This window comes from Hyla sarda, chromosome 6 (assembly GCF_029499605.1).
Source record: "Hyla sarda isolate aHylSar1 chromosome 6, aHylSar1.hap1, whole genome shotgun sequence".
In the NCBI taxonomy this organism is placed as follows: domain Eukaryota; kingdom Metazoa; phylum Chordata; class Amphibia; order Anura; family Hylidae; genus Hyla; species Hyla sarda.
This window is the reverse complement of record NC_079194.1, coordinates 246,160,583-246,185,850: the sequence shown is the minus strand read 5'-3', so window position 1 is coordinate 246,185,850 and position 25,268 is coordinate 246,160,583. Positions and strand designations below refer to the sequence as shown.

Below are 25,268 nucleotides of genomic sequence, written 5' to 3'. Positions count from 1 at the left end.
TCCTTTTGTGCTGTCCTGCTTCTGCTCCTCATACAACAGTCTCCAAGATTTCTCCCCATACTTCCCTATTCTCTAGAATTCACGGCACATCAGGCTCTGGGCCACCATTGAAACACTTTAAAAGCAACCTGCAAATCCAACACTTTAGAAACGCTTACAACCTACACTAACCTTTCTGCCAACATACTAGCACGAGAGCTGTGACTACCATCATCTACTTTCTCCTCTCCCCAACCCTTGTAGATTGGAAGCCCTCACAGGAAGGCTCCACTCTCCTATTTACCAGTCTGTCATTTGTTTAGTTTATCTTTATCATACTATTTTCTTGTCTTATGTTATCTATTTAAAACTACTTTTTCATACTGTAAGTATAGTGTCCTTGAATTAATTGTGAGTTAGATAAACAAAACCAATAATAATATTAAATAATACCTTTAAATTTCTGGGAGAAGAGTGGCCTTCAATGGAGGTGGTCTTCTCAAAGGAAATAGCCACTATCCATATTGTATTGCGAACCACACATCTGTCAGAGATTATTTGGTCTGGATAAGGGGGTGATCTTCTCAAGAGGTGGTATTTGAAAATCATATAATAAGGTCAATTTACATGCCAAGTGAAAATATAACCCACCCCCCCTCTCTGTCTACTCTGTAGACTCAGACCAAAAGTCATGGTCATATGGTGGCTTGCTTTGAATTTCAATTTCTTTCAGTTAATATTATAAGGGTCTCATTAGAATCCCGATTTTGAATAGTATAATACAAATTAATTTTCTGTACCACCCAAATTTGTTATAAAAAATACTGACAAGAATGTAAACTAACCATTATTCCTTATCCTTATGGCTTTAACAGTAGGATGTTGTAAAAAAGAAGAAAAAAAAAAGGTTTGATGGATATCTTGGGCAAACTGTATGCTATTTGTGTGGTGGTAAGAAGGTCCACATGTCTTCCAAGATTGCTATTTTATGCGTTTGGCAACTAAATCAACTAAACATCAACTTAACATCTTTATTTTTTTCTCATTGAAAAGATGGAAAAGTAAAGGATTGATACTGAAATTGGGAAGACGACATTGGAAGGACAGCTCACCAACTGTAGGCAAGAAATGTAATTAAATACCCTAAATGACCAACTTGTTCAGTCAAATAAGACATCCCAGGCAAGTGATTGCACATTGATTTTATAGTTTAATGACATATACATATACAAGGAATGATAAGCATAAGAACAACATAAGTAACAAGTAACAACATAAAGCTTTTTGCAAGAAATGCAGGAATTCACATTTCATATCCTCTTTATGACCTTTACAAGCCTCTCTTTCTCCAGCATCAGACTATAGAGTAGAAGTATGTAGATACTAGAAGGGAAGGGACATTATCTGAAAATTTTAGTCAGATGACTATTCAAAAAGCCTTATATTGTTGTCTTGCTCTCTATTTTTTGTTCATCTTCTTCTTCGTCTGGAGGCCACTTGGGATCTCTGCTGCTGTGATTCCTGAAACTCAGCAGATGTGAGTGGTTCACAGGTAGCTACTGAACAGCCACATTTCACCACATCTTTGTAATAATGGGTTAAGCGTCGTCCATTGGCGCATAACATTTCTACTTGTCTTTCAGCCACCTCCAGTTCTGTGCAGCAGGAACACTTGTGATCCATTCCTTGTGATTCTGTCGAATATCTGAAAAGTCATGTAGAAAATGTCAGAGATTTACAACTAGTATATTCAATTTTATTTTGAGACAGAAACTGCACCAAACTTATTACAGGGCGAACTCTGTGTGATAAATTTGGCGCATCTTGCTAGACATGTTCCTTATGCCACTTCTTGACAGCCATACATTGCAACAATTATGTTGTGCCAAAATATTGGTGCATGCTGTTCATAACACTTTTCAAAACTGTCAAGTGAGGTGTTAGAATTTCTTAAATAATACATAATAAATCTGCTTTTTAATAAAGCAACGTACACACACAGTTAGGCATACCAATGTATGGATTTCAGGAATTAAACATGTAGACCAAGACCCTTTACATGGGCAAACTGCTGCCTGATGTGAGCACCAATCTATATTTTTTACACACAACACAATTTAAAGGGGTACTCAGCCCCTAGGCATCTTATCCCCTATCCAAAGCATAGGGGATAAGATGTCTGATCGCGGGGGTCCCCTAGTGACACCCCCTCCCATAGACTTGCAATGAGGGGGTGGAGCCGTGATGTCACGATACTCCATCCCCTGTATCGCCCGTCATTAGCCACGGAGCAATCCTCACTCCATGCAGCTGAGGAACGGGGTGCTGCAGGAGAGATTGCGGGGGTCCCCAGCGGAAGATAGGGCATAAGATGTCTAGGGGCGGAGTACTCCTTTAAGGCTAGGTTTTGGCAGCCACCACAAACATCTCTTACTTATTATAGTCAAGGAAAGTTGTGTACTGACATTTAAAGCTACAGATGTATGTATAAATATACAATATATGAAGTTATGGTCATGTTACTTACATTGATGTTCCCATACAAGGTCCTCCGCAGTGTGTAAGCTCCACCTCAACTTCGCAGTCACCTTCTTTCAGTACTGTCATGTTCTTACGTGAGCTGCAGTTTTCAAGCACTGGTTTCTCTACTACCAAATGAAATAGAGATGGTTAATATTGGCAAACATTAACTAGAAATACTCATACTACCTTATTATATACAGTAGCACAGTTCACTTGAATTGGATTAAGACAGATTCCTAATAACAGATGACAAGATCTTACCATGTTGCTATATGCGACATGTGCTTAGTTATTATAACTTGCCTGTCTTAGGTGTGCATGTCCTACAGCAGCCATCTTCATCATACTTAACTGAGCCCTGGAGAAAGTTATAAAACAGTTTTATATCATAACTATGTAGCTCTGGAGATAAACATTTATCACAATAGCTTTGATCTTTAAAAAGCTGCTAGCATGACCACAATGGTTGTGAAGGCGAAGGACATTCCAATGACTGCAGACTCCAACTTCTCCACTATGGAGATCTCAGCTTCCCCACTTAACTGTGCTGGCACTTAATGGAGTACTTCAGCATGAATGGCCTTTCCTTAGCTTCTTAATGAAAATTATTTTCTATGTCTTTATATCGCCGGAGCTGACTTCAAATGAGTTCCCCAGTCTCTGACTGGTTCACTGGAAAATCTGGTCAAACCCTTATTAATCATATGGTGGTCACAGCTCTCAAAAAGTTAAATAGGTGGGACTGGAGGTTTCTTTGATCCCAGCCATAGTTAGGAGGCTGTACTAAGAACAGGATCTGTTAGTAACAGCCAAGGAACGCAGAGAATAGGCAACTATTTTTCATTTTGTAAAAACTCAACACGTCTCCATTATCAATGTGGGCCCAGAATGAGTCACCTTGAGGACAATGAAAATAGTGAAATATATTTCAAACTTCAAATGCAAATAATACAGTATTAAAACTCCAATTTTATTTTATTTAATACATATACATGATGTTACCTCCTCGCATTTGGAGACATCCAACTCTTGGCAAACTTTCTTCACTTTGGTTAGAACAGGTTTGCCATCTTCCTCATCACACTCATAATAAATGCAAGAGCTTCCTTCTGGACGATAGGTGTCTCCAATCTAAACATTTTACAAAATTACAATTTATAAATACAGTAAATAAAAAGAAAATAAATCATAAGTATTCACAACAGCTTTGTATACAATTCCACATATAAAGCAAATTTAGCATATACAGGTTTAGCTTTGACTTTTTCCCCCATACCTGGATCAGGATTTGTGTATCTTTCTCTCCGCTTTCTCCACTTTCTGTCTTCTGACCGCTCTCCGCGTTCTCTCCACTTTCTACCTTCTGACCGCTCTCCACGTTCTCTCCACTTTCTACCTTCTGTTTCTTCATGGTGCACTGCTTGGGTACACATTCACCACAGCATTTGCCTTCCTTTTCAGCATATTCAAAGCCCTGAATAAAGAAGCCATGAAAGCAAACAAACTGAATAGTGTTCGTATTTTAAAGGAGAGATGAAGTGCAAAAAGTTGTCAAAAACTTGTACTTCATAAAAGTACAGTGTAAATCTCAAATAAATACATGTATATATACCGTATAATATATCCAATGTAGTAATCCGCAGCACTCAAAGAGTAAGGTGCAAAAATAAAAGTGCTTTATTAGTGCTCTGTATTAGTATGGAATAAAGCACTTTTTTTTTGCACCTTACTCTTTGAGTGCTGCGGATTACTACGTTGGATGTGTGACCGCCTGGACCGGGCTACCGGGCTACTTTGCCGCTGGCACCTCTTTAATTCCTCTGGATGTGCTGCTCTGTTGGAATTTTGTGAATACCGTATAATATAGATAGATTAGATAGATTGATAGATAGATATTATGTTATGGGTCTAAAGGCACTAGTACCCTTAAATTAGGATATCCTTTTTTTTTTTTTTTTTTTACAATGTTCCATTCCTGTTCCTCTGATTACTTTCATTTCTATGGTTGATCCCTACATAAGGCCACATATGCCATCTTTGCCAACCCCTCTCTTTGGATTTGCCACCACTATATAATATCATATGCTCCATTCTTTTCATTTGAATGGTGGTATTATTGTTAGTTAATGAACAGCACTTAGTAAAAATGTGCAAAATAACCCGAAATTTGATTTCTGCAGAACTGTTGCTGATAAGGCTAGGTTCCGCTAAATGATGGACACTACTGAATCCTGAGAGACCCAATTGACTTCAATTGAGTCCCTTAAATTTCCATTTGGTGTCATTTTGCAGAATTTTAGCAAAACAAAAAATACTGTGTGCAGTAAACGATATCGGCAACGGAGGCCCTAAATGGAGCCCCTGACACAGTAGTGAACAAATCCTTATGATGGTTTTTTATGGGTGCATAAGTTGCCTTGTGGTTTGCGTAATAAAATCATGGCTAATAAATTGGCTAAATTGATGTATTTTTCTGCAGAATTTGGCTTTTTGGCCACTATACATTGTTCTTCCCATTATGCACAGACCACTTTCTTACAGTTTTTGTCTCACCTTCTGACAGGTCTTGTCACAGAGGAGTTCTTCACATTTTACTGCATAGAAACCAGATTCATCCTTGTCATCCTTCGAGCACTCACATTTCTGGCATATATTCTTAGATTGTGGGATGATGGATCCCGGCTGTGCAAAAATACAGAATAGAGGGTAAGAAACATCTTACAATAATGTGATGTGTTGCTTGTGATGGATCTTCAGAGAAGGATTTGTCACTGGTTCGCAAGTTCTAAAATTGATATATATGTCTTGTCTTAAAGGAGTACTCTCGTGGAAAACTTTTTTTTTTTTAAATCAACTGGTGCCAGAAAGTTAAACAGATTTGTAAATCACTTCTGTTAAAAAATCTTAATCCTTCCAGTACTTTTTAGGGGCTGTATACTAAAGAGAAATCCCAAAAAGAAATACATTTCCTCTGATGTCATGACTACAGTGCTCTCTGTTGACCTCTGCTGTCCATTTTAGGAATTGTCCAGAGCAGCATATGTTTGCTATGGGGATTTTCTCCTGCTCTGGACAGTTTCTAAAATGGACAGCAGAGGTCAGCAGAGAGCACTGTGGTCATGACATCAGAGGAAATGCATTTCTTTTTTGGATTTCTCTTTAGCATACAGCCCCTAAAAAGTACTGAAAGGATTAAGATTTTTTAATAGAAGTGATTTACAAATCTGTTTAACTTTCTGGCACCAGTTGATTTTAGAAAAAAAAAGTTTTCCACGGTGGTACCCCTTTAAAGTGGTATTCTGGTTCTCGGTGCAGCCCCCTGGCATTCTGTGCTGCGCGCTGCCTCCGATACGGGGACATGACGTCACGGCCATACCCCCTAGTGACATCACGCCACACCCCCTCCATTCATGTCTATGGGAGGGGGCGTGATGACAGTCACGCCCCCTTCCATTGACATGAATGGAGGGGTGTGGTGTGACATCACTTGCGGCGGGACTCTTACGATCATACATCTTATCCCCTATCCTTTGGATAGGGGATAAGATGTATAAAGCCGGAATACCCATTTAATGTTGTCTAAATGTTGTGAATACAAGAAAAGGCAAGTGTGCCCAGCCTAGATCTTTAACATTATTCAGAATTTTTCCCCAGAGCATTGGTAAAACATGCTAGTAATGTTAAGTATAGGTTTCCTGTTTATACATATTTATACATACTTTATATATTGTGTTATCCGATACACAGACTGAATCAGGTTCTGGAAAGAAATAGAAGGAGTTTCATTAAAGCGTACAATTTTCTCCAGTATTAACCAAATTTAGTCACTAGTACTAGCGGTTCATATCATATTGCTTAGTTTGCACTTATAGATCATGCAGCATTAAAGCGGGAATGCTATCCCTCAAAATACAGAATCATTTATACTACAAGTATATTATTAACCATACTTTTTTCTATTTTCTCTTTTTTTTCTATTTTTTCTATTTGAAAAAATATAATTTTGTGACATGGAAACCATCATCAATCAGACTTTATACCGCTAATGGATGCTATAGAATGTTATTGACACATGAATACCTAACATGTAAACATGTTAGCATCCTTGGTTTCCTTTTATCAGTAGAAGGTGTTTCTACTCATCAAAAATGTAGTAAGTAGAATTAGCAACTAATGTCATTATTTATAAATGTATAACATTTTTTTTTAACATTATTTCATAAGATACATAATAATATAAAGTAGAAACGAAAATCAATAGTGCATACCACATGTGATATTGGCACAACAGGCACCAGGTGGCATAACAGACACAACACGATATCCAGTACCACAATTTGGCATTACACATTCACAGGGTCCACATGCTGCAAAATAAACATACATGGTTATAACACATACTAAACAGTTTTTAACTTACATTAAAATTAAGGAGACGATTTATCAAGACTAGCATCTTACATGCTAGTCTAAATAAATACTCTCACCACCACAAGGACTTGCTGAATTTATGTAGAGACAAAAGTCTCTACATAATTCCTGGCACATTTTATACTGTTTGGGCATCCTCACTGAAATCTACAATGCGCCCTCACTGAAATTCTGCTACAATTTACATCTGTTTGCAAGCATACGCTTGAAGTCACGCCCACTCAGCACCACCCTCCACCTACCTGGCAAGCATGGTGCAAAGTATCAAAAAGTTTTTTAAATTAATGATGCGCAAGGCAGGTGTTTGTGCACAAAGGATTTAACTTTTTGCCATATACACCAGATACAGGGATGATAAATGCCCCCTAAATATTTTTAACTCTTAGCTGTTACTCTATTGTCTTATATCTGTCTTGGTTGTGGCTCATTTGGCTCTGAAATGGTAGCAAAAATCAATCATATGATTGAAATTTGATAAAAACATTGCCTTGAAGAGTACCTGTAACCAAGTAAAACTTTTAATGTAGTGTTCCTTGTGTAATTAGCAGGCACTTTCCCATTCACTTGCTTTTAAAATGATCAACATAAATATGTTTAAAATGTTAGAGAAAAAAACAGCCACTCTATTCTTTTCCCTGCCACAATTAATACAGTGAGTTTGGTCTCCTCCCAGCCAGGCAGGAGAACAAACTCAGGAAGTGCTTCTCCGCACTGAGCTTGATTGACTGCTGCACAGTTAGTGAAAGCTCCACCGATTCTCACAGAAAGCTGCACAGACTGAAAGTTGCAAGAGAGCCTCACTGATAGCAACACAGACTGAAACATGCACAGAGCCCGAGGTCTTCTATTCATCACAGCACTGCAACCATGTGAGGGTGGAAGAGGTCCCCCAGCAGGCTTCAGTGATGTCATGCCTGCTGGGAAAAGGCCACTTTCTCCTGCTGGGAAATTGTGAGCAAGAATAAAGGTAGGATGCAGAGCTTTTTAAAGCAGGAGGGGTGTTAGGAGTAGCTAGGAAACATAGCCTGAGTAGTTTAGAACAGTTTATTTGGTGACAGGTGCTTTTTAAGCTCTGCTGTGGGCCATCTTTATAAAGGCCCTATAGGAAAAGTGGGAAGATCTTACTTGCTGTACAGTGGAAAAAGCCCAGAAAAGACTTTTCATTTACATCAGTGCATTTAGCGATTTCCTGGGAAAGCATGCCAAACACATCTAAAGTAATTTGGAACAAGCAAATAAATGTGTATCTTCCAAATTACCTTTGTTTTCATTTGTGCCCCCTAATCCCTCTAAACTGTAAGATCTCAGAACATCTTGTTTCGGCTGGTTGTCATGAGGCATTTTGTCTACATGATCAGATGCAGAATCTCCTATATAAATACATTGTATAAGTGATAATAGTAATTATCACAGAGAATGCTTTAATACATTGCTGCTAGGGTAAAACACTTCTGTAATATCCCGACTAAAACCAATTCCGTATGAATGTAACTGTTTGAATGTACTGTAGCTATAGTAGTGATCGTTGAGTGCTGTAATTATGGCTACATACAACTGGAGGGGTTTTAAGAGCCATACTATGCTAGTATACATAAAACCTTAAATTAATTAGAAGTAAATAATCTGTATAAGCTTTGTATCAGGGGCGTAACTATAGGGGGTGCAGAGGTAGCGGTCGTGTCAGGGCCTCATAACTGAGAGAAGGCATACCCTACAATGTTGTGCACTGTAGTAAGAAATGTGATCGGCACCAGATTCATCACATGCCCTGCACCAAGTAATGAATCTGGTGCACGTAGACAGTTTCCCCCACATGAATTAATGGGGTAAAAAGACGTTCACCTACACCACCCTTGATGAATACCCCCAAACATGCTTAACCTGTAGAGGAAGCAGAAAGTACATGTATGCCATGACTGCCTGGTTACATGTACCTCCTGAGTCTCTACTGGACTATCTACCGAGCTCAGAAGCGTAATTTATGGACCGCTGGTCCCAACCCAAGCTAATTATTTTTTGGTGACATCCCAGAAAAAAGTAATAAAAAGGTCACATAAATGCAGTGATACTAATAAAAACTACACATCACTATGCAAAAAAATTAGACGGGAACAAAATTAAGTTATACAGGGTTAGGGTTGGTCAATTTTAAACATATTTTGTTAAAAAAAAGTTTGTCTTATTTTAAAAGCAGTACAAAAATAGAAAAGTATATAACCATGGGTATCATTGTAATTCTATTGACCCACAGAATACATAAAATATGTTCCATTTTACAAGGAAGTGCACTGCATAAAAACGGATTCCCCACCATCCCCCACAAATAATATTTTTTTGGTTGTGCCATACCTTTTATGGTAAAATGAATGGTGTCATTACAAAGTAGAATTGGTTGAGCAAAAATGAGCTGTCACATTGCTCTGCGGATGCAAAAAAGAGTTCTGGCTCTCAAAAAGGAGAGGAGAAAAAAATGAAAATTGGCTGTGTTCTCAAGGCCAAAATAGGCAGTGTCCTTAAGGAGTTAAACCCACATCACAACCACTGGGAGGTCCCACATTAAGCAAAGCTACTACAAAACATTTTTCTTTTTTCTTTCTTTCCTTTTTTTAAGCTGTTCATTTAAAACCACACATTTATGTTTAACCCCTTGCCCCAGAATGTCATCTTTAAACGTCACATCGGTGCAGCAGGGGTATGAAGTGAGCCGATTGGAACGATGTCCGGCATTAACCTTTTAGACGCCATGATCAAACTTGATCACGGTGTCTGAAATTGCCAAAAACTACTGCTGGTTGCTCAGGGTAGCTTATCGGGACACCCGTAGTGAAACCGCAGTGTCCCGATCAGCTGTAAGGACAGAGGGAAGTCTCCTACATGATGCAGTCGCCATGGCAATTCTGTGGCACAGCAATGTTTAATGTTTGCAATCTGAAGATTGCAGATAATAGTCTCCTATAGGGGCTATAAAATAGTGAATAAAGTGTTAAAAAAAAGTTAATAATTATAAATAAGCCCCTTCCTTAATAAAAGTTTGAAACACCCCCTATTCCCTTTTCTTTAAAAATAAAATTCTGTTAACAAAAATAAATATAAACATATGTGGTATGACAGCAGGAATAATTATACAACATAGTCAATGGCGTAAAAAAAAAAAAACAAATACCAAAAACAAAATACCAAAGAACTGCATATATTTGGTCGCTTCACATACAAGAAAAAAGAATAATAAAAAGCGATCAAAAAGTCCCATCAAAACAAAAATGGTATCAATAAAATCTTAAGACAACGGAGCAAAAAATAAGCCCTCATACATCAGCGTATATGCAAAAATAAAAGACTTATGGGGGTCAGAAGAGGATAGTTTTTAGGCATACTTATCAAGTTCTAACTTTTAAAAAGTAGTGAAATAAAAAAAAAACTAAACAAGTTGGGTATCGTATTTGTATGACATACAGAATAAAGATAATGTGTAATTTGTACCGGAAAAAAGCACTGTGTAGAAATGGAAGCCCAAAAAAGTTGCTAAATAGCTTTTTTTTTCAATTTCTCCTCACAAATATATATGTTTTACTTTTCTCTGTACATTTGGTGGTAAAATGAGTTATGTCCTTACAAAGTACAGTCCTCATATGGGTCAGTAAGTGGAAAATGTAAAGCGTTATGGCTACTAGAAGGTGAGGAGGAAAAAACAAAACCTCAATCCAAAAAAATGGGGTTAAACAATACAATATATATTTCTGGCATATATGTATGTATATAGTAATATATCTTTCTTTTCAAGAGTAATGTGTTTGCAAGCTTTTCCTAGCACAACAGTTGTGCATCTGAGCTGTGAGAATTTTAAGGTATATGTGATTTTCAGGATGTATAATCTAGAATATTGTATGTTATATTAAAGATAACATTTTAAATTTTTTATTTTCACCCTACAACACAACACTGTGCTAGATAAACATGTTTGTACTCACTGGATTCTGTTGAGGTGCTATATTCATGAGATGTACCAGGTTCAGGAGTTGTACCCGGTTCATGAGTTGTACCATGTGAATGAGGACTAGTTGGAGGTCTCCTGCTTGGTCTACTTATTTTGGGTTTTTCACTATTGGTATCCTTTATGTTCTCTTGTGATGTAGAGGGTATTTCTGTTGAGAAACATTCTCCTGTAGACCATTCAATTTCACATGTGGCCCCACAAACTGCATGGAATGGGCAGCCTTGGTGATCTCTTCTACTGTAAATATATTCACCTGAAACACATAAATTCTAAAGTAATGCAATGCTATATATTTTAAAATGTGAACATTTTATTAAACACATTAGGGGGGATTTATAAATACCAGCGTTTCACATGCCTTTCTTAAGTAAAAGTCCCCTGGCATGAGATGCCCTAGATATATGAAGAGGCACAATAAATGAACAATAAAAATGTTTACTTTTCCACAAACGACTCCATTGATTTGTAGGTAATTAGGTCCTTATCTGCAATGCATGCAAGAGATAGAACCGGCATCATTGACCACGCACATATGGCTGAAATCAGCTTCACCAGCCAGCTGGCTTCAAAGTACCTAGACAGTCCTGTATGCTAGAATACGATAGTGCTCACGCTGATAATAGTCAATCCACGATAACACTTAGATAAGGAAAGGAAAGAACGGAGCACATTCCGTGTAAGTCTATGCAAATGTAGCTTTATTCTTCAAACAGGAAAACGGTTACAGAACAGGGTGGACGGGTGCATCGGGGGAAACTTCATGCTACGGTCCGTGTCACGCTTGTCTGCGCTTCATCAGGGCCTGATGAAGCCCAGACAAGCGTGACACGGACCGTAGACCGAAGTTTCCCCCAATGTACCCGTCCAACTGTCCTGTAATCGTTTTCCTGTTTGAAGATAACAGCTACATTTGCATAGACTTACACGGAATGTGCTCCGTTCTTTCTTTTCCTTATTTAAGTGTAGGTCCTTATTAGTGATGAGCGGCATATACCATATTCGAATTTGCGATATTTTACGAATATGAGGACGAATAGTCGTCCCATATTCGTGAAATTCAAATATTCGTTATATTCGTGAGTTTTTTTTGAATTGCGAAATTTCGCTATTGCGAATGCGAAATTAATAGCGAAATTTCTCTCGTCTGCGCATGCGCGCTATAACATCATGCGAGGGACGTTGCTGGGGACGTTGCTAAGCTCTGACAACTGTGCTTGCAGAACTCTCATTGGCTCACAGGCATAAGTAGGGCGGAATTTTCACGAATATTCGCATTGCGAATATTCGTATTGCGAATATTCGCAATGTGAATATTCGCATGCATAAACCTTTCACTTCACAGTCTCATCCCTGGGTCTTTAATGAAATGATACAAGCACTGCATTTATCAGTCGAAGGAGATCCCTACAATGTGCTCAGTTTTTAAAACAGTTTGAAAAAAAGACGAATATTCGTAATAGCGAATTTTAATCGTGGAATTCGTAATATTCACGAATTCGCGAATATGCGATATTCGCGTTGAATATTCGAATTGCGAATATTCGTGAGCAACACTAGTCCTTATCTGACTCTCACAGTATCCATTTCAACAGGTACTCTTCTCTTAGGGCTGCACATAGAAATAGGCTTAATGGGGGGATTTATCAATCTATCTAGAGCATTTTTAAGTGTATTTTCTCACGCAAAATCTTGCGCAATGATATTTTCTGCGTTCTTTTTGTCCGTTTATTTTAGTGGAACTTTTTCTAATGATGTCACCCTTCGGGTGTACCATAGAGCCATTTTTCCTGTAGACATCGATTTACTAACTGTGCTTTTTTTTTGGGACGCACAAAAAGAACGCAAGTCTAATTTTTTTGCGCAAATATACACCACCTCGGAGGACACGTACCAAAGTGTCTATTTTCCCACAGTAAGGACTGCAACTCCCATCATGGACAGACTCTGCCAGGGTTTGAGGTGCAGATCGCAGCAGGTCATTATCCAGAGACCCCCTGCGATCCGCATTTATTGACTGTAAAGGCCGGCGGTACATGCGGCTTCACTGCGCTGCTGCCGGCTCTTCTATACACTGTCATAATTCATAATTCCTGCCGCCAGAACACGGAAGCTCTGATTGGTCAATAGCTGTCCACCAATCAGAGCTCCCGTCTCCCGGCGGGGATTATGAATTATAAGAGCTGTATATATAGAGCCAGCGGCAGCGCAGTGTAGATGCATGTACCGGCGGCTTGTATAGTTAAGAAATGCGGATTGCAGGAGAATGATCTGCCCCTCTGCACTTGGACTACTACTCCTATCATGGGACAGTCTGCCCCATGATGGGAGTAGTTGTAGTGCCGCAGCGCTGCAGAGGGATGGCACTTGCACATCCCCCGGCTGCGGGACTTTTAGGACTACTACTCCCTTAATGGACATACTCTGCCCATAATGGGAGTTATAGTCCAGGGGCTGAGGTACAGATCGCACCGGGTCATCATGCAGAGACCCGCTGCAATCCGCATTTAAGTTAACAAGCCGGTGTGAGGTGAGATTTCGTTCGATTTTTGCTTGGGTTCGGAAATCTCACCTCACACCGGCCTTACATAAGTCTACATTGTGCCCCCCAACGGCTCCTATATAAAGCTGTCATAATTCATAATCCCCACCAGAACACGGGAGCTCTGATTGGTGAATAGCTATTGACCAATCAGAGTTCCCCTCTCCCGGCGGCGGGGATTATGAATTATGACAGCTGTGTATAGAAGACGGCGGCAGCGCAGTGTAGACGCATGTACCACCGGCTTGTTAACTTAAATGCGGATCGCAGCGGGTCTCTGCAGAATGACCCGATGCGATCTGCCCCTCAGCCCCTGGACTATAACTCCCATCATGGATAGAGTCTGTCCATGATGGGAGTAGTAGTCCTAAAAGTCCTGCAGCCAGGGGATGTGCAAGTGCCATCCCTCAGCAGCCCTGCGGTACTACAAGTACTCCCATCATGGGTAGACCATTCCCCATGATAGGAGTAGTAGTCCAAGGGCAGAGGGACAGATCTCTGTTCACATTATGCGTTTTGCATAATGGGAACAAAGCCTTTCTGGCAGTGTGTTCACAAACAGGGAGACTCCAGCTGTTGCTTAACTACAGCCCCCATGATGGGAGTTGTAGTTTAGCAACAATTGGAGGCTCCCTGTTTACTAACACACTGCATTATGTGCGCTCTTCCCAGGGGAGAGCAAAACATTTTTTTTTTATAAAATGTTTAACGAGAGCTGTGGGGGAGTATTTTTTTTTTCAACATTTTTTTGGGAATGTGTCTTGTTTTTTTATAATTGAATTTTCAGGGTTAGTAGTAGAAGCTGTCTTATAGACGGAATCCATTACTAAGCTGGGGCTTAGCGCTAGCCCCAAAATCAGCTAGCACTAACCCCCAATTATTACCCCGATACCCACCACTCTGTGGCGGTGGGTAATAATTGGGGGGTTAGCGCTAGCTGTATTGGGGACTAACGCTTAGCCCCGGCCTAGTAATAGATTATGTCTACAAGACGCCTTCCACTACTAAGCCTGAAAATTCAATTATAAAAAAACACAACACATTGAAAAAATGTTTTATTTAAAAAAACACTCCCTTCCACAGCCCTTGTTAACCCTTTTATTGACATTTAAAAACAACTTTGTTCATCGTCGCAATCCACAAAATCTGACATAGTCCTCTGCATTCACGTATCTAAATTTCGAAGAAAAAAAAAAGTTTACTACATTTTTTTGTTTCCACACTCCAGCAAAAATGCAAGAAAAAAACGCAAGAAAAACTGAGAAAATGTAGGAAAAAGCTGGGACAGTTTTTCTGGCGTTTTTTTTATGATGGACAAAAAACCTCAATGGAATCCTGGCCTCAAAGCAATAGAACAAAATCCTTACGTCCACTTTTCCTGTGGGGTAGAGAAGGGGTGCACGATAGAGCGAGGGGGGTGTTTCTATATTTGCACAAGATTTATCAAAAGATGTGTAAAGAGTGTAAATTAGACAAGAGTGTAAAGGGGTACAACTGTGTCTACAAAAAATGATAAATCTCCCCCAATGTGTCTATATGGAGACATATTGGCCTCATTTGCTAAGGCTTTTTCAAGTAGATTTTGGAGTTGTTTTTTTTTTGCATCAATATGTATTGTGCGCCAGAATTTCCAACAAAAAAAATCCAAAAAACCTTGCTAATTCTCCATTTTACTCAAAAAAACCCTACAAAGGGCTGTGTCCATTAGGGAAAAAGGGGTGTTTTGCCAAAGAAAACCACATTTTCGAAAAAAAATCTAAGGATTTACTAATGTTTCCACCAAAATGTGGTAAATGTGAGCTCTGAAAAACCCGACAGCTAAGAGCATGTGTAAAAAGAGCAAAACGTTGGGAAAATCGGCAATTACAAGATAAAATTGTAAATCCCATAGAAAAATTGCAAAATTGCATGCTTACTTTGTTGGCAGGAGTAAGCGATATCAAGCATATTGTAAACTACTGTTACAACTAGCGCTCCGGCCAGACACTCTGGCCGCGAACGCTCTCCTGTCCCATACCCCTCTGCCTGCGGTGCTGCGGTTCGCATCGCGGGACACGCCTGCATGCGAATGCCAGGCCATTACTTGCCTCCTGCTTCCTCCGCTGTCCCAGGTTGCCGGCATGTGTGTAACCACCCTCTAGGGCGCGCGTGTGCCGGCTCTCTGCGATTTAAAGCACGTCCTTAATTGGTTACATCTGCTCGCTGACACTATATGTTTCCCCTTGCCGGATCTTTGTGCCTTGTCTGCTTTAGAGAAATCTGACCCTTTGCTATGTATCCTGACCTTGCTCCTGTGCCGTCTGCTTTCTGACCTTTTTCCACGTGACCTAACTTTGCTTCAGTGCAGCCAGTCCTGACCTCCTGCCAGTCCCTCACTATGTCTCCGTCTAATCCCTTCTGTGCCACGTTACACCTCGGCTGCCTGTGTGAACATGTCGTATAAGGGGTAGCGACTTGGGAGCCGTCTGCCGCAGCATGTCCATCCCACTTTGCGGCGGGCTCTGGAGAAAACCAGTGGCACCTTAGACTCTGCTCCCTGGTACAGCTCATGCCATCATCCACACAGGTTCAGCGCATCCACTTCTTCAATGCCGCTAACAACTACAATACTAAATTTCATTATGTATAGAAGTCAGTCATATCCTCAATAATAATCATAAAAAAATAAAAAATAAACTGTAGTTAAATTACCAGATCTCACCTGGGGTAAAGAAGTCTTCTTTAACCTTGCATAAACACGCCGTTGTGGGGCTAGAGTGTGTTGTTGGGGCTTCAGATGATGGTGTATTTTGTTCTGGTGTAACAGTTGTTGTTAATACAACTGTGCTACCACTAGGCGTTGCAGAAGATGTGGTAAAAGGTAAGTAGCCTGTTGGATGTGCTGTGGTACCAGAGGTTGAAGTGACAGTAACAGGGCTTGATGCTGTACTAGAAACTGAAGTGGAGGTAACCAGAGTTTTGGTTGGAGAGATTTCACCAGATGTTCCAGGTTGTGAAGATGTTTTATCTGGTTCGTTGGAGGTGCTTGGCTCATTAGGTGATGTACCTTTAGGTGGAGTACCTGGTGGCTGAGATGTTTGTTCTGGTCTCTCAGAAGTAGTTGGCTCACCAGGTGTTGTGCCTCTAGGTGGAGTGCCCGGTGGTCTAGATGGTTCTTCTGTTTCCTCAGGAGTTGTCTCTCTGGGTGGAGTACTTGGTGGTTGAGATGTTTTTTTGTCTGGTCTCTCAGGAGTAGATGGCTCTTCTGATGAAGGAGTTAATGACTCACCAGGTGTTGTGCCTCTAGGTGGAGTCCCTGGTGGTTGAGGTGTTCTTTCTGGTTCCTCAGATGTTGTAGGCTCACCAGGTGTTGTTCCTCTGGGTGGAGTACCTGTTGATTGAGGTGTTTTTTCTGGTTTCTCAGGAGTTGAAGGCTCTTCAGATATTGGGCTTCCAGGAGATGGGGTTCTTTCAGGTGTTGATCCTCTGGGTGGAGTGCCTGGTGGTCGAGGAGTCCTTTCTGGTTCCTCAGAAGTTGTTGGCTCACCAGATGTTGTTCCCCTAGGTGGAGTACCTGGTGGTCGAGGTGTTTTCTCTGGTCTTCCAGGAGTTGATGGCTCTTCAGATGATGGGCTGCCAGGGGATGGGGTTTTTCCAGGTGTTGATCCTCTGGGTGGAGTGCCTGGTGGTCGAGGTGTCCTTTCTGGTTCCTCAGAAGTTGTTGGCTCACCAGATGTTGATCCTTTGGGGGGAGTGCCTGGTGGTCGAGGTGTTTTCTCTGGTCTTCCAGGAGTTGATGACTCTTCAGATGATGGGCTGCCAGGGGATGGGGTTTTTCCAGGTGTTGATCCTCTGGGTGGAGTGCCTGGTGGTCGAGGTGTCCTTTCTGGTTCTTCAGAAGTTTTTGGCTCACCAGGTGTTGATCCTCTAGGAGGAGTACCTGGTGGTTGAGGTGTCCTTCCTGGTTCTTCAGTGGTTGTTGGCTCACCAGGTGTTGATCCTCTAGGTGGAGTACCTGGTGGTCGAGGTGTTTTCTCTGGTCTTCCAGGAGTTGATGGCTCTTCAGATGATGGGCTGCTAGTGGATGGGGTTTTTCCAGGTGTTGATCCTCTGGGTGGAGTGCCTGGTGGTCGAGGTGTCCTTTCTGGTTCTTCAGAAGTTGTTGGCTCACCAGGTGTTGATCCTTTGGGAGGAGTTCCTGGTGGTCGAGGTGTCCTTTCTGGTTCCTCAGAGGTTTTTGGTTCACCAGATGTTGTTCCCCTAGGTGGAGTACCTGGTGGTCGAGGTGTTTTCTCTGGTCTTCCAGAAGTTGAAGGCTCTTCAGATGATGGGCTGCCAGGGGATGGGGTTTTTCCAGGTGTTGATCCGCTGGGTGGAGTGCCTGGTGGTCGAGGTGTCCTTTCTGGTTCCTCGGAAGTTGTTGGCTCACCAGATGTTGATCCTTTGGATGGAGTTCCTGGTGGTCGAGGTGTCCTTTCTGGTTCCTCAGAGGTTTTTGGTTCACCAGATGTTGTTCCCCTAGGTGGAGTACCTGGTGGTCGAGGTGTTTTCTCTGGTCTCCCAGGAGTTGATGGCTCTTCAGATGATGGGCTCCCAGGGGATGGGGTTTTTCCAGGTGTTGATCCTCTGGGTGGAGTGCCTGGTGGTCGAGGTGTCCTTTCTGGTTCCTCAGAAGTTGTTGGCTCACCAGATGTTGATCCTCTAGGTGGAGTACCTGGTGGTTGAGGTGTTTTCTCTGGTCTTCCAGGAGTTGATGGCTCTTCAGATGATGGGCTGCTAGTGGATGGGGTTTTTCCAGGTGTTGATCCTCTGGGTGGAGTGACTGGTGGTCGAGGTGTCCTTTCTGGTTCTTCAGAAGTTGTTGGCTCACCAGGTGTTGATCCTTTGGGTGGAGTTCCTGGTGGTCGAGGTGTCCTTTCTGGTTCCTCAGAGGTTTTTGGTTCACCAGGTGTTGATCCTCTGGGTGGAGTGCCTGGTGGTTGAGGTGTTTTTTCTGGTTCTTCAGAGGTTTTTGGCTCACCAGGTGTTGATCCTCTAGGAGGAGTACCTGGTGGTCGAGGTGTCCTTCCTGGTTCTTCAGAAGTTGTTGGCTCACCAGATGTTGATCCTCTAGGTGGAGTACCTGGTGGTTGAGGTGTTTTCTCTGGTCTTCCAGGAGTTGATGGCTCTTCAGATGATGGGCTGCTAGTGGATGGGGTTTTTCCAGGTGTTGATCCTCTGGGTGGAGTGCCTGGTGGTCGAGGTGTCCTTTCTGGTTCTTCAGAAGTTGTTGGCTCACCAGGTGTTGATCCTTTGGGTGGAGTTCCTGGTGGTCGAGGTGTCCTTTCTGGTTCCTCAGAGGTTTTTGGTTCACCAGGTGTTGATCCTCTGGGTGGAGTGCCTGGTGGTTGAGGTGTTTTTTCTGGTTCTTCAGAGGTTTTTGGCTCACCAGGTGTTGATCCTCTAGGAGGAGTACCTGGTGGTCGAGGTGTCCTTCCTGGTTCTTCAGAAGTTGTTGGCTCACCAGGTGTTGATCCTTTAGGTGGAGTACCTGGTGGACGAGGTGTTTTCTCTGGTCTTTCAGGAGTTGATGGCTCTTCAGATGATGGGCTGCTAGTGGATGGGGTTTTTCCAGGTGTTGATCCTCTGGGTGGAGTGCCTGGTGGTCGAGGTGTCCTTTCTGGTTCTTCAGAAGTTTTTGGCTCACCCGGTGTTGATTCTTTGGGTGGAGTGCCTGGTGGTCGAGGTGTCCTTTCTGGTTCCTCAGAGGTTTTTGGTTCACCAGGTGTTGATCCTCTGGGTGGAGTGCCTGGTGGTCGAGGTGTTTTTTCTGGTTCTTCAGAAGTTGTTAGCTCACCGGATGTTGTTCCTCTAGGTGGAGTACCTGGTGGACGAGGTGTTTTCTCTGGTCTTTCAGGAGTTGATGGCTCTTCAGATGATGGGCTGCTAGTGGATGGGGTTTTTCCAGGTGTTGATCCTCTGGGTGGAGTGCCTGGTGGTTGAGATGTCCTTTCTGGTTCTTCAGAAGTTGTTGGCTCACCAGGTGTTGATCCTTTAGGTGGAGTACCTGATGGTCGAGGTGTTTTCTCTGGTCTTCCAGAAGTTGATGGCTCTTCAGACGATGGGCTGCTAGTGGATGGGGTTTTTACAGGTGTTGATCCCCTGGGTGGAGTGCCTGGTGGTTGAGGTGTCCTTTCTGGTTCTTCAGAAGTTGTTGGCTCACCAGATGTTGATCCTTTGGGTGGAGTACCTGGTGGTCGAGGTGTTTTCTCTGGTCTCCCAGGAGTTGATGGCTCTTCAGATGATGGGCTGCCAGGGGATGGGGTTTTTCCAGGTGTTGATCCTCTGGGTGGAGTGCCTGGTGGTCGAGGTGTCCTTTCTGGTTCCTCAGAAGTTGTTGGCTCACCAGGTGTTGATCCTTTGGGTGGAGTTCCTGGTGGTCGAGGTGTCCTTTCTGGTTCCTCAGAGGTTTTTGGTTCACCAGGTGTTGATCCTCTGGGTGGAGTGCCTGGTGGTGGAGGTGTTTTTTCTGGTTCTTCAGAAGTTGTTAGCTCACCGGGTGTTGATCCTCTAGGAGGAGTACCTGGTGTACGAGGTGTTTTCTCTGGTCTTTCAGGAGTTGATGGCTCCTCAGATGATGGGCTGCTAGTGGATGGGGTTTTTCCAGGTGTTGATCCTCTGGGTGGAGTGCCTGGTGGTCGAGGTGTCCTTTCTGGTTCTTCAGAAGTTGTTGGCTCACCAGGTGTTGATCCTCTGGGTGGAGTGCCTGGTGGTCGAGATGTCCTTTCTGGTTCTTCAGAAGTTGTTGGCTCACCAGGTGTTGATCCTTTAGGTGGAGTACCTGGTGGACGAGGTGTTTTCTCTGGTCTTTCAGAAGTTGATGGCTCTTCAGATGATGGGCTGCTAGTGGATGGGGTTTTTCCAGGTGTTGATCCTCTGGGTGGAGTGCCTGGTGGCTGTGATGTCCTTCCTGGTTCTCCAGAAGTTGTTGGCTCACCAGGTGTTGATCCTCTAGGTGGAGTACCTGGTGGTCGAGGTGTATTTTCTGGTCTTCCAGGAGTTGATGGCTCTTCAGATGATGGGCTGTTAGTGGATGGGGTTTTTCCAGGTGTTGATCCTCTGGGTGGAGTGCCTGGTGGTCGAGATGTCTTTTCTGGTTCTTCAGAAGTTGTTGGCTCACCAGATGTTGATCCTTTAGGTGGAGTACCTGGTGGTTGAGGTGTTTTCTCTGGTCTTCCAGGAGTTGATGGCTCTTCAGATGATGGACTGCTAGTGGATGGGGTTTTTCCAGGTGTTGATCCTCTGGGTGGAGTGCCTGGTGGCTGTGATGTTCTTCCTGGTTCTCCAGAAGTTGTTGGCTCACCAGGTGTTGATCCTCTATCTGGAATAGCTGGTGGTCGAGGTGTTTTCTCTGGTGTTCCAGGAGTTGATGGCTCTTCAGATGATGGGCTGCTAGTGGATGGGGTTTTTCCAGGTGTTGATCCTCTGGGTGGAGTACCTGGTGGTCGAGGTGTCCTTTCTGGTTCTTCAGAAGTTGTTAGCTCACCAGGTGTAGATCCGCTGGGTGGAGTGCCTGGTGGTCGAGGTGTTTTTTCTGTTTTCTCAGGAGTTGATGGCTCTTCAGATGATGGGCTTCCAGGGGAAGGGTTTTTTTCAGGTGTTGATCCTTTTGATGGAGTGCCTGGTGGTTGAGGTGTTTTTTCTGGTCTCTCAGAAGATGTTGGCTCTTGAGATGATGGGCTAGTAGGAGATGGGGTTCTTCCAGGTGTTGATCCTCTAGGTGGAGTACCTGGTTGTCCAGGTGTCCTTTCTGGCTCCTCAGAGGATGTTGGTTCACCAGGTGTTGTTCCTCTGGGTGGAGTGCCTGGTGGTCGGGGTGTTTTTTCTGGTCTTTCTGAAGTTGATGGCTCTTCAGATGATGGTCTGCCAGGGGATGGGGTTTTTCCAACTGTTGTGCCTATGGGTGGAGTGCCTGGTGGTCGATTTGTTTTGTCTGGTCTCTCAGAAGTTGATGTTTCTTCAGACGTTAAGCTACCCTCAGTTCGTGTTTGACCTGGTGTGGAGTCACCTGGTGATAAAGGCTCTGTTATTGATGTTGTTGAAGGACTTTCTGTTGCTTCAGAAGATGATGGTGAAGTAGGAGAAGGTGTTTTTCCACAGAATTCAATAAACCTTTTGGAACAGCACTCAAATCTGATTTCATAGTCCAGACACTGTTTAATTTCACCTGTTTGTTCACTGTTTTTGCAAACAAAGCCATCTTTCACATTGCATATTGTGTTTTGTTCAATATCTTCAGAACTTACTTGTGTATATTCAGCAGCTTGGCATTCAATTGTATTTTCAACTTCTTCACTTTTACAAACTTCAATTCCCTCAGATTTTAGCTGTTCTGAATTTTCGATCTCTTCTCCACTTGTGCCTAGTGAAGGTTCATTTTTGTTTTGCCAGCCTGTCCAGTGACATTCACTTTTTCTTAATTTCTCACAACTGGTAGTCTTAACAGGAGCGGGAGCAGAACTTTCTGTTTTTGTGGTAGATGATGTTGTTTTTGGAGAAGATGTGACACCTATGCTACTGGTTGGAGATTTGGTATCAATAGGTGATGAAGATTCAGAGCTACCTGGTGGTGTAGATTGTACTTCTGTAGAAGAACTCTCTGTAAGACTACCAGGAGGTGTGGATTGTACTTCTGTAGAAGAACTTTCAGTCAAACTACCTGATGTTATGGTTTCAACTTCTGTAGATGAAGTCTCCGTTGTTGTCTCAGTTGTTGAACTTGTTGTGGCCAATGTAGTTGTCTCAACTTTCTCACAGTATTCTGCGCAGCATTCAAACCGTATTCTATAATTGTAACACTTTTCTTTCTTCTTCTGGTTTTTATTCAAACAGCTTAATCCATTTTCCATATCACAAGCAAATGTTTGCTTATTTTCTGCTACTGCTGCACCAGTTTTATCCATACCCTCACATTCAATATTGTTCTTGACTTCATGTTTACTGCATATTTCTAATCCTTTATCTGTTATGTCTTGGGCTTTTTCAGTATCTCCTCCATCACCTTTGGGATTTGGAGCATTGTTGTCATGCCATGAAGTCCAGTGACATTCCATTTTCTTTATACAACCTGGTGTTGGGGATGATGTGGCAGATGTAACTTCAGATGAACTTGAAGAAGAAGGTACTTCCGTACTAGTGCCTGATGTAGTTCCAGGGGATGTGCCAGTAATTGAGGTTGAAGGGGGTGATGTTTCTGATCTAGAAGACTTTGTTACAGAAATAGTTGTCGGTATGCTTGTAGCTTCAGTGGATGAGGTTGTGGATTCGCCACAAGATTTCACAAAGTTTTCGGAACAGCATTCAATCCTTATACTGTAATCATGGCAATTGTCTCCAGACTGATCTTGATTCCTACAAATCAAGCCATCTTTTAAATTACAAATAGTTTTTTGGGCCCGGTTTTGTTTAAATGATGATTCAGAATATTGTTCAGCTTTACATTCAATTTGGTTTTCAACCTCGCCAGGCTTGCAAACTTCTGATCCCAAAGACCTTGAGTTATAAGAATTTTCTCTTTCTTCACCATTAACTGCTGTAGATGGCTGATTGTTATTAAGCCACTTAGTCCAGCGACATTCTACTGCTCTTTCATTTTCACAGTCCTTGGGAGAAGACAGAGTTGGTTCAGTAATTGAGCTTGTGGTAGGCGTAGGTGATTTAGTTGAAACTAAACTAGACCTGGTGGGTGTTACAACTGGTTCACAATATGTTGCACAGCAATGAACCCTTATTCTATAATTATGACACTTTGCCTTTTTTTTCTGATCTCTGTTGCTGCAAGTTAATCCACTTCCCAAGACACAGGTTAGAATTTGATCATTATTGGCAATTGTTACTCCGTTGCTGTCAATCGCTTCACATTCTATTTTATGTTCGGTTTCTGGACCTTTACACATCTCATGCCCTAATGATTTTATTTCATCTGGATTTTCACTCTCCCCACCGTCACTTTTTGTTGAAGGCCTATTTATATCAAACCAGTTTGTCCATCGGCAATCCGTTTTATACTTGCATGTTGTCGAAGTAGATGAGGTTATAACTTCAGATGATGTTGATGAGGATGATGATGAAGGAGGAGATGTGCCTTCTGATGGGGTTTTATAACCAGGTTTTTTTGTAGATGATATGCTTGCAGACCCAGGTTCAGGTAGTTTTGTGGTGGATGTTTCATGAGTTGTAGGCTCAGAAGTTTGAGGTGTTGATATTGTAGGTGTAAAAACAGGTTCACAAACTTCTTCACAACACAAAACCCTCATCTGGTAGTTGTCACATTTATCATTGTTCTTTTGCTCTGTGTTTTTGCAGCCAAGACCATCTTTCAAATTGCAACTAAATATTTGATTGTTGTTCTCAGTAGGTACACCATTTGCGTCTACTGCTTCACATTCAATTCTCTCTTTAACTTCTCTGCTACCGCAAACTTCTCTGCCTGTTGATTCTATATCTTCAATACTTTCAGTGTCTCCTCCATCACTTTCAGCACTAGGATTATTATTATCGAACCATTTTGTCCAGCGGCATTGCTTCTTATATACGCAGAGAGTTGTTGGTAAAGATGTAACTTCCGATGATGGTCTTCCAGTTGATAACGGGGTAGAAGGTGTTTTTCCCTGGGTTGTTGTTTCACCACCAGTAGTTTCTGGTTCTGTAATTTCTGTTGTGGTGACTTCTGGTGTTTGTATTGTTTCGCAGACTTTTCTACAACATTCAATCCGCATTTTATAGTTTTTACACTTTTCTTTGTTGTTTTGGTCTCTGTTGTTACATATTAGCCCATCGTTCACATCACAACTGAATTTTTGACTGTTATCAGAAACAGTGAGTCCTTTATCATCTACAGCTTCACACTCTACATTATTTTTAACTTCTTGATTTGTACAAACATCATTTCCTGCAGATTCAATGTCTTCAACATTTTCAATATCTCCTCCATCGCTTCTGCCACTAGGTGAATTCAAATCGTACCATGGAGTCCAACGACATTCCATCTTGAACACACAGGTTGTTGTTTCAGGGGGTGTAGGAGTATTTGTACTCTCTTCAGATGATGTTGTTTTTCCTGTCACTGGGCTAGATGTCTCAGGTGTGCCTGAAAATGAGGTTGATGGAGTTTTTGTGGTTTCTGGTTGTTGTGGTGTAGCACTTGTGCTAGTAGATGTTTGTGAAGCTGACTGAACTGGCAAAGATGTTGGGTGTTCTTTAGGTGTAGGAGGCTGTGTTTTAATATCAACAGAAGAGCTTGTTGGAGATGAAGGCTGTTCTTTACTTGTTGATGAAGGAGTCTTTGTGCATTCCCTATATTTACAACATTCTATTCTTATTTCATAATTGTAGCACAAGGTTGGATTTTCGCTGTTAAGACAAACTAGGCCAGTTCTTCGACTGCATGTCACTTCTTGCTTTAAATCTTTTAGAGGTCGGTTAGGGTATTCTTTTGCTCTGCATTCCACATTTTTGGGATTTTTACATACTTTATGACCTTTACTCTCAATATCCTCAAATCGTTCAAAATCTCCTTCACTGTTTTCAGGTTTGTTCACATCATACCACTGTGACCATGTACAATCATGTGCCTCAACACAAGAAGGGGTTGAAGCTGAAAATATGAAAAAATGGATAAGATCAGTACAATTAAATAAATTATGATTAGCAAATAAAAGGAGAAAATATATATGCAAGTTTGTTGAAATCTAAATAGAGTAGTTAAACAGTTGAAAAGTGATAAATTAACAAATGCTACATAAAGAAAAGTGTATATGGACACAATAAAGACTATGCAATAAC

General features: G+C 41.9%; 1 protein-coding gene across 1 annotated transcript in view; it reads right to left on the bottom strand.

The window, feature by feature from the left end:
* Positions 1 to 1,176: 1,176 nt before the first annotated feature.
* Positions 1,177 to 25,268, bottom strand: part of LOC130276899 (mucin-5AC-like) — a 103,892-nt gene continuing 79,800 nt past the window's right edge. The window contains exons 34-43 of the mRNA XM_056526889.1: positions 16,168 to 25,080; positions 10,902 to 11,180; positions 6,771 to 6,869; positions 6,222 to 6,262; positions 5,056 to 5,184; positions 3,779 to 3,976; positions 3,505 to 3,633; positions 2,806 to 2,860; positions 2,507 to 2,627; positions 1,177 to 1,684 (exon numbers count right to left, since the gene is read on the bottom strand). Of these exons, the coding sequence (XP_056382864.1) occupies positions 1,450 to 1,684; positions 2,507 to 2,627; positions 2,806 to 2,860; positions 3,505 to 3,633; positions 3,779 to 3,976; positions 5,056 to 5,184; positions 6,222 to 6,262; positions 6,771 to 6,869; positions 10,902 to 11,180; positions 16,168 to 25,080 (10,199 nt within the window). The 3' untranslated portion in view covers positions 1,177 to 1,449. The remainder of the gene's footprint in view (positions 1,685 to 2,506; positions 2,628 to 2,805; positions 2,861 to 3,504; positions 3,634 to 3,778; positions 3,977 to 5,055; positions 5,185 to 6,221; positions 6,263 to 6,770; positions 6,870 to 10,901; positions 11,181 to 16,167; positions 25,081 to 25,268) is intronic.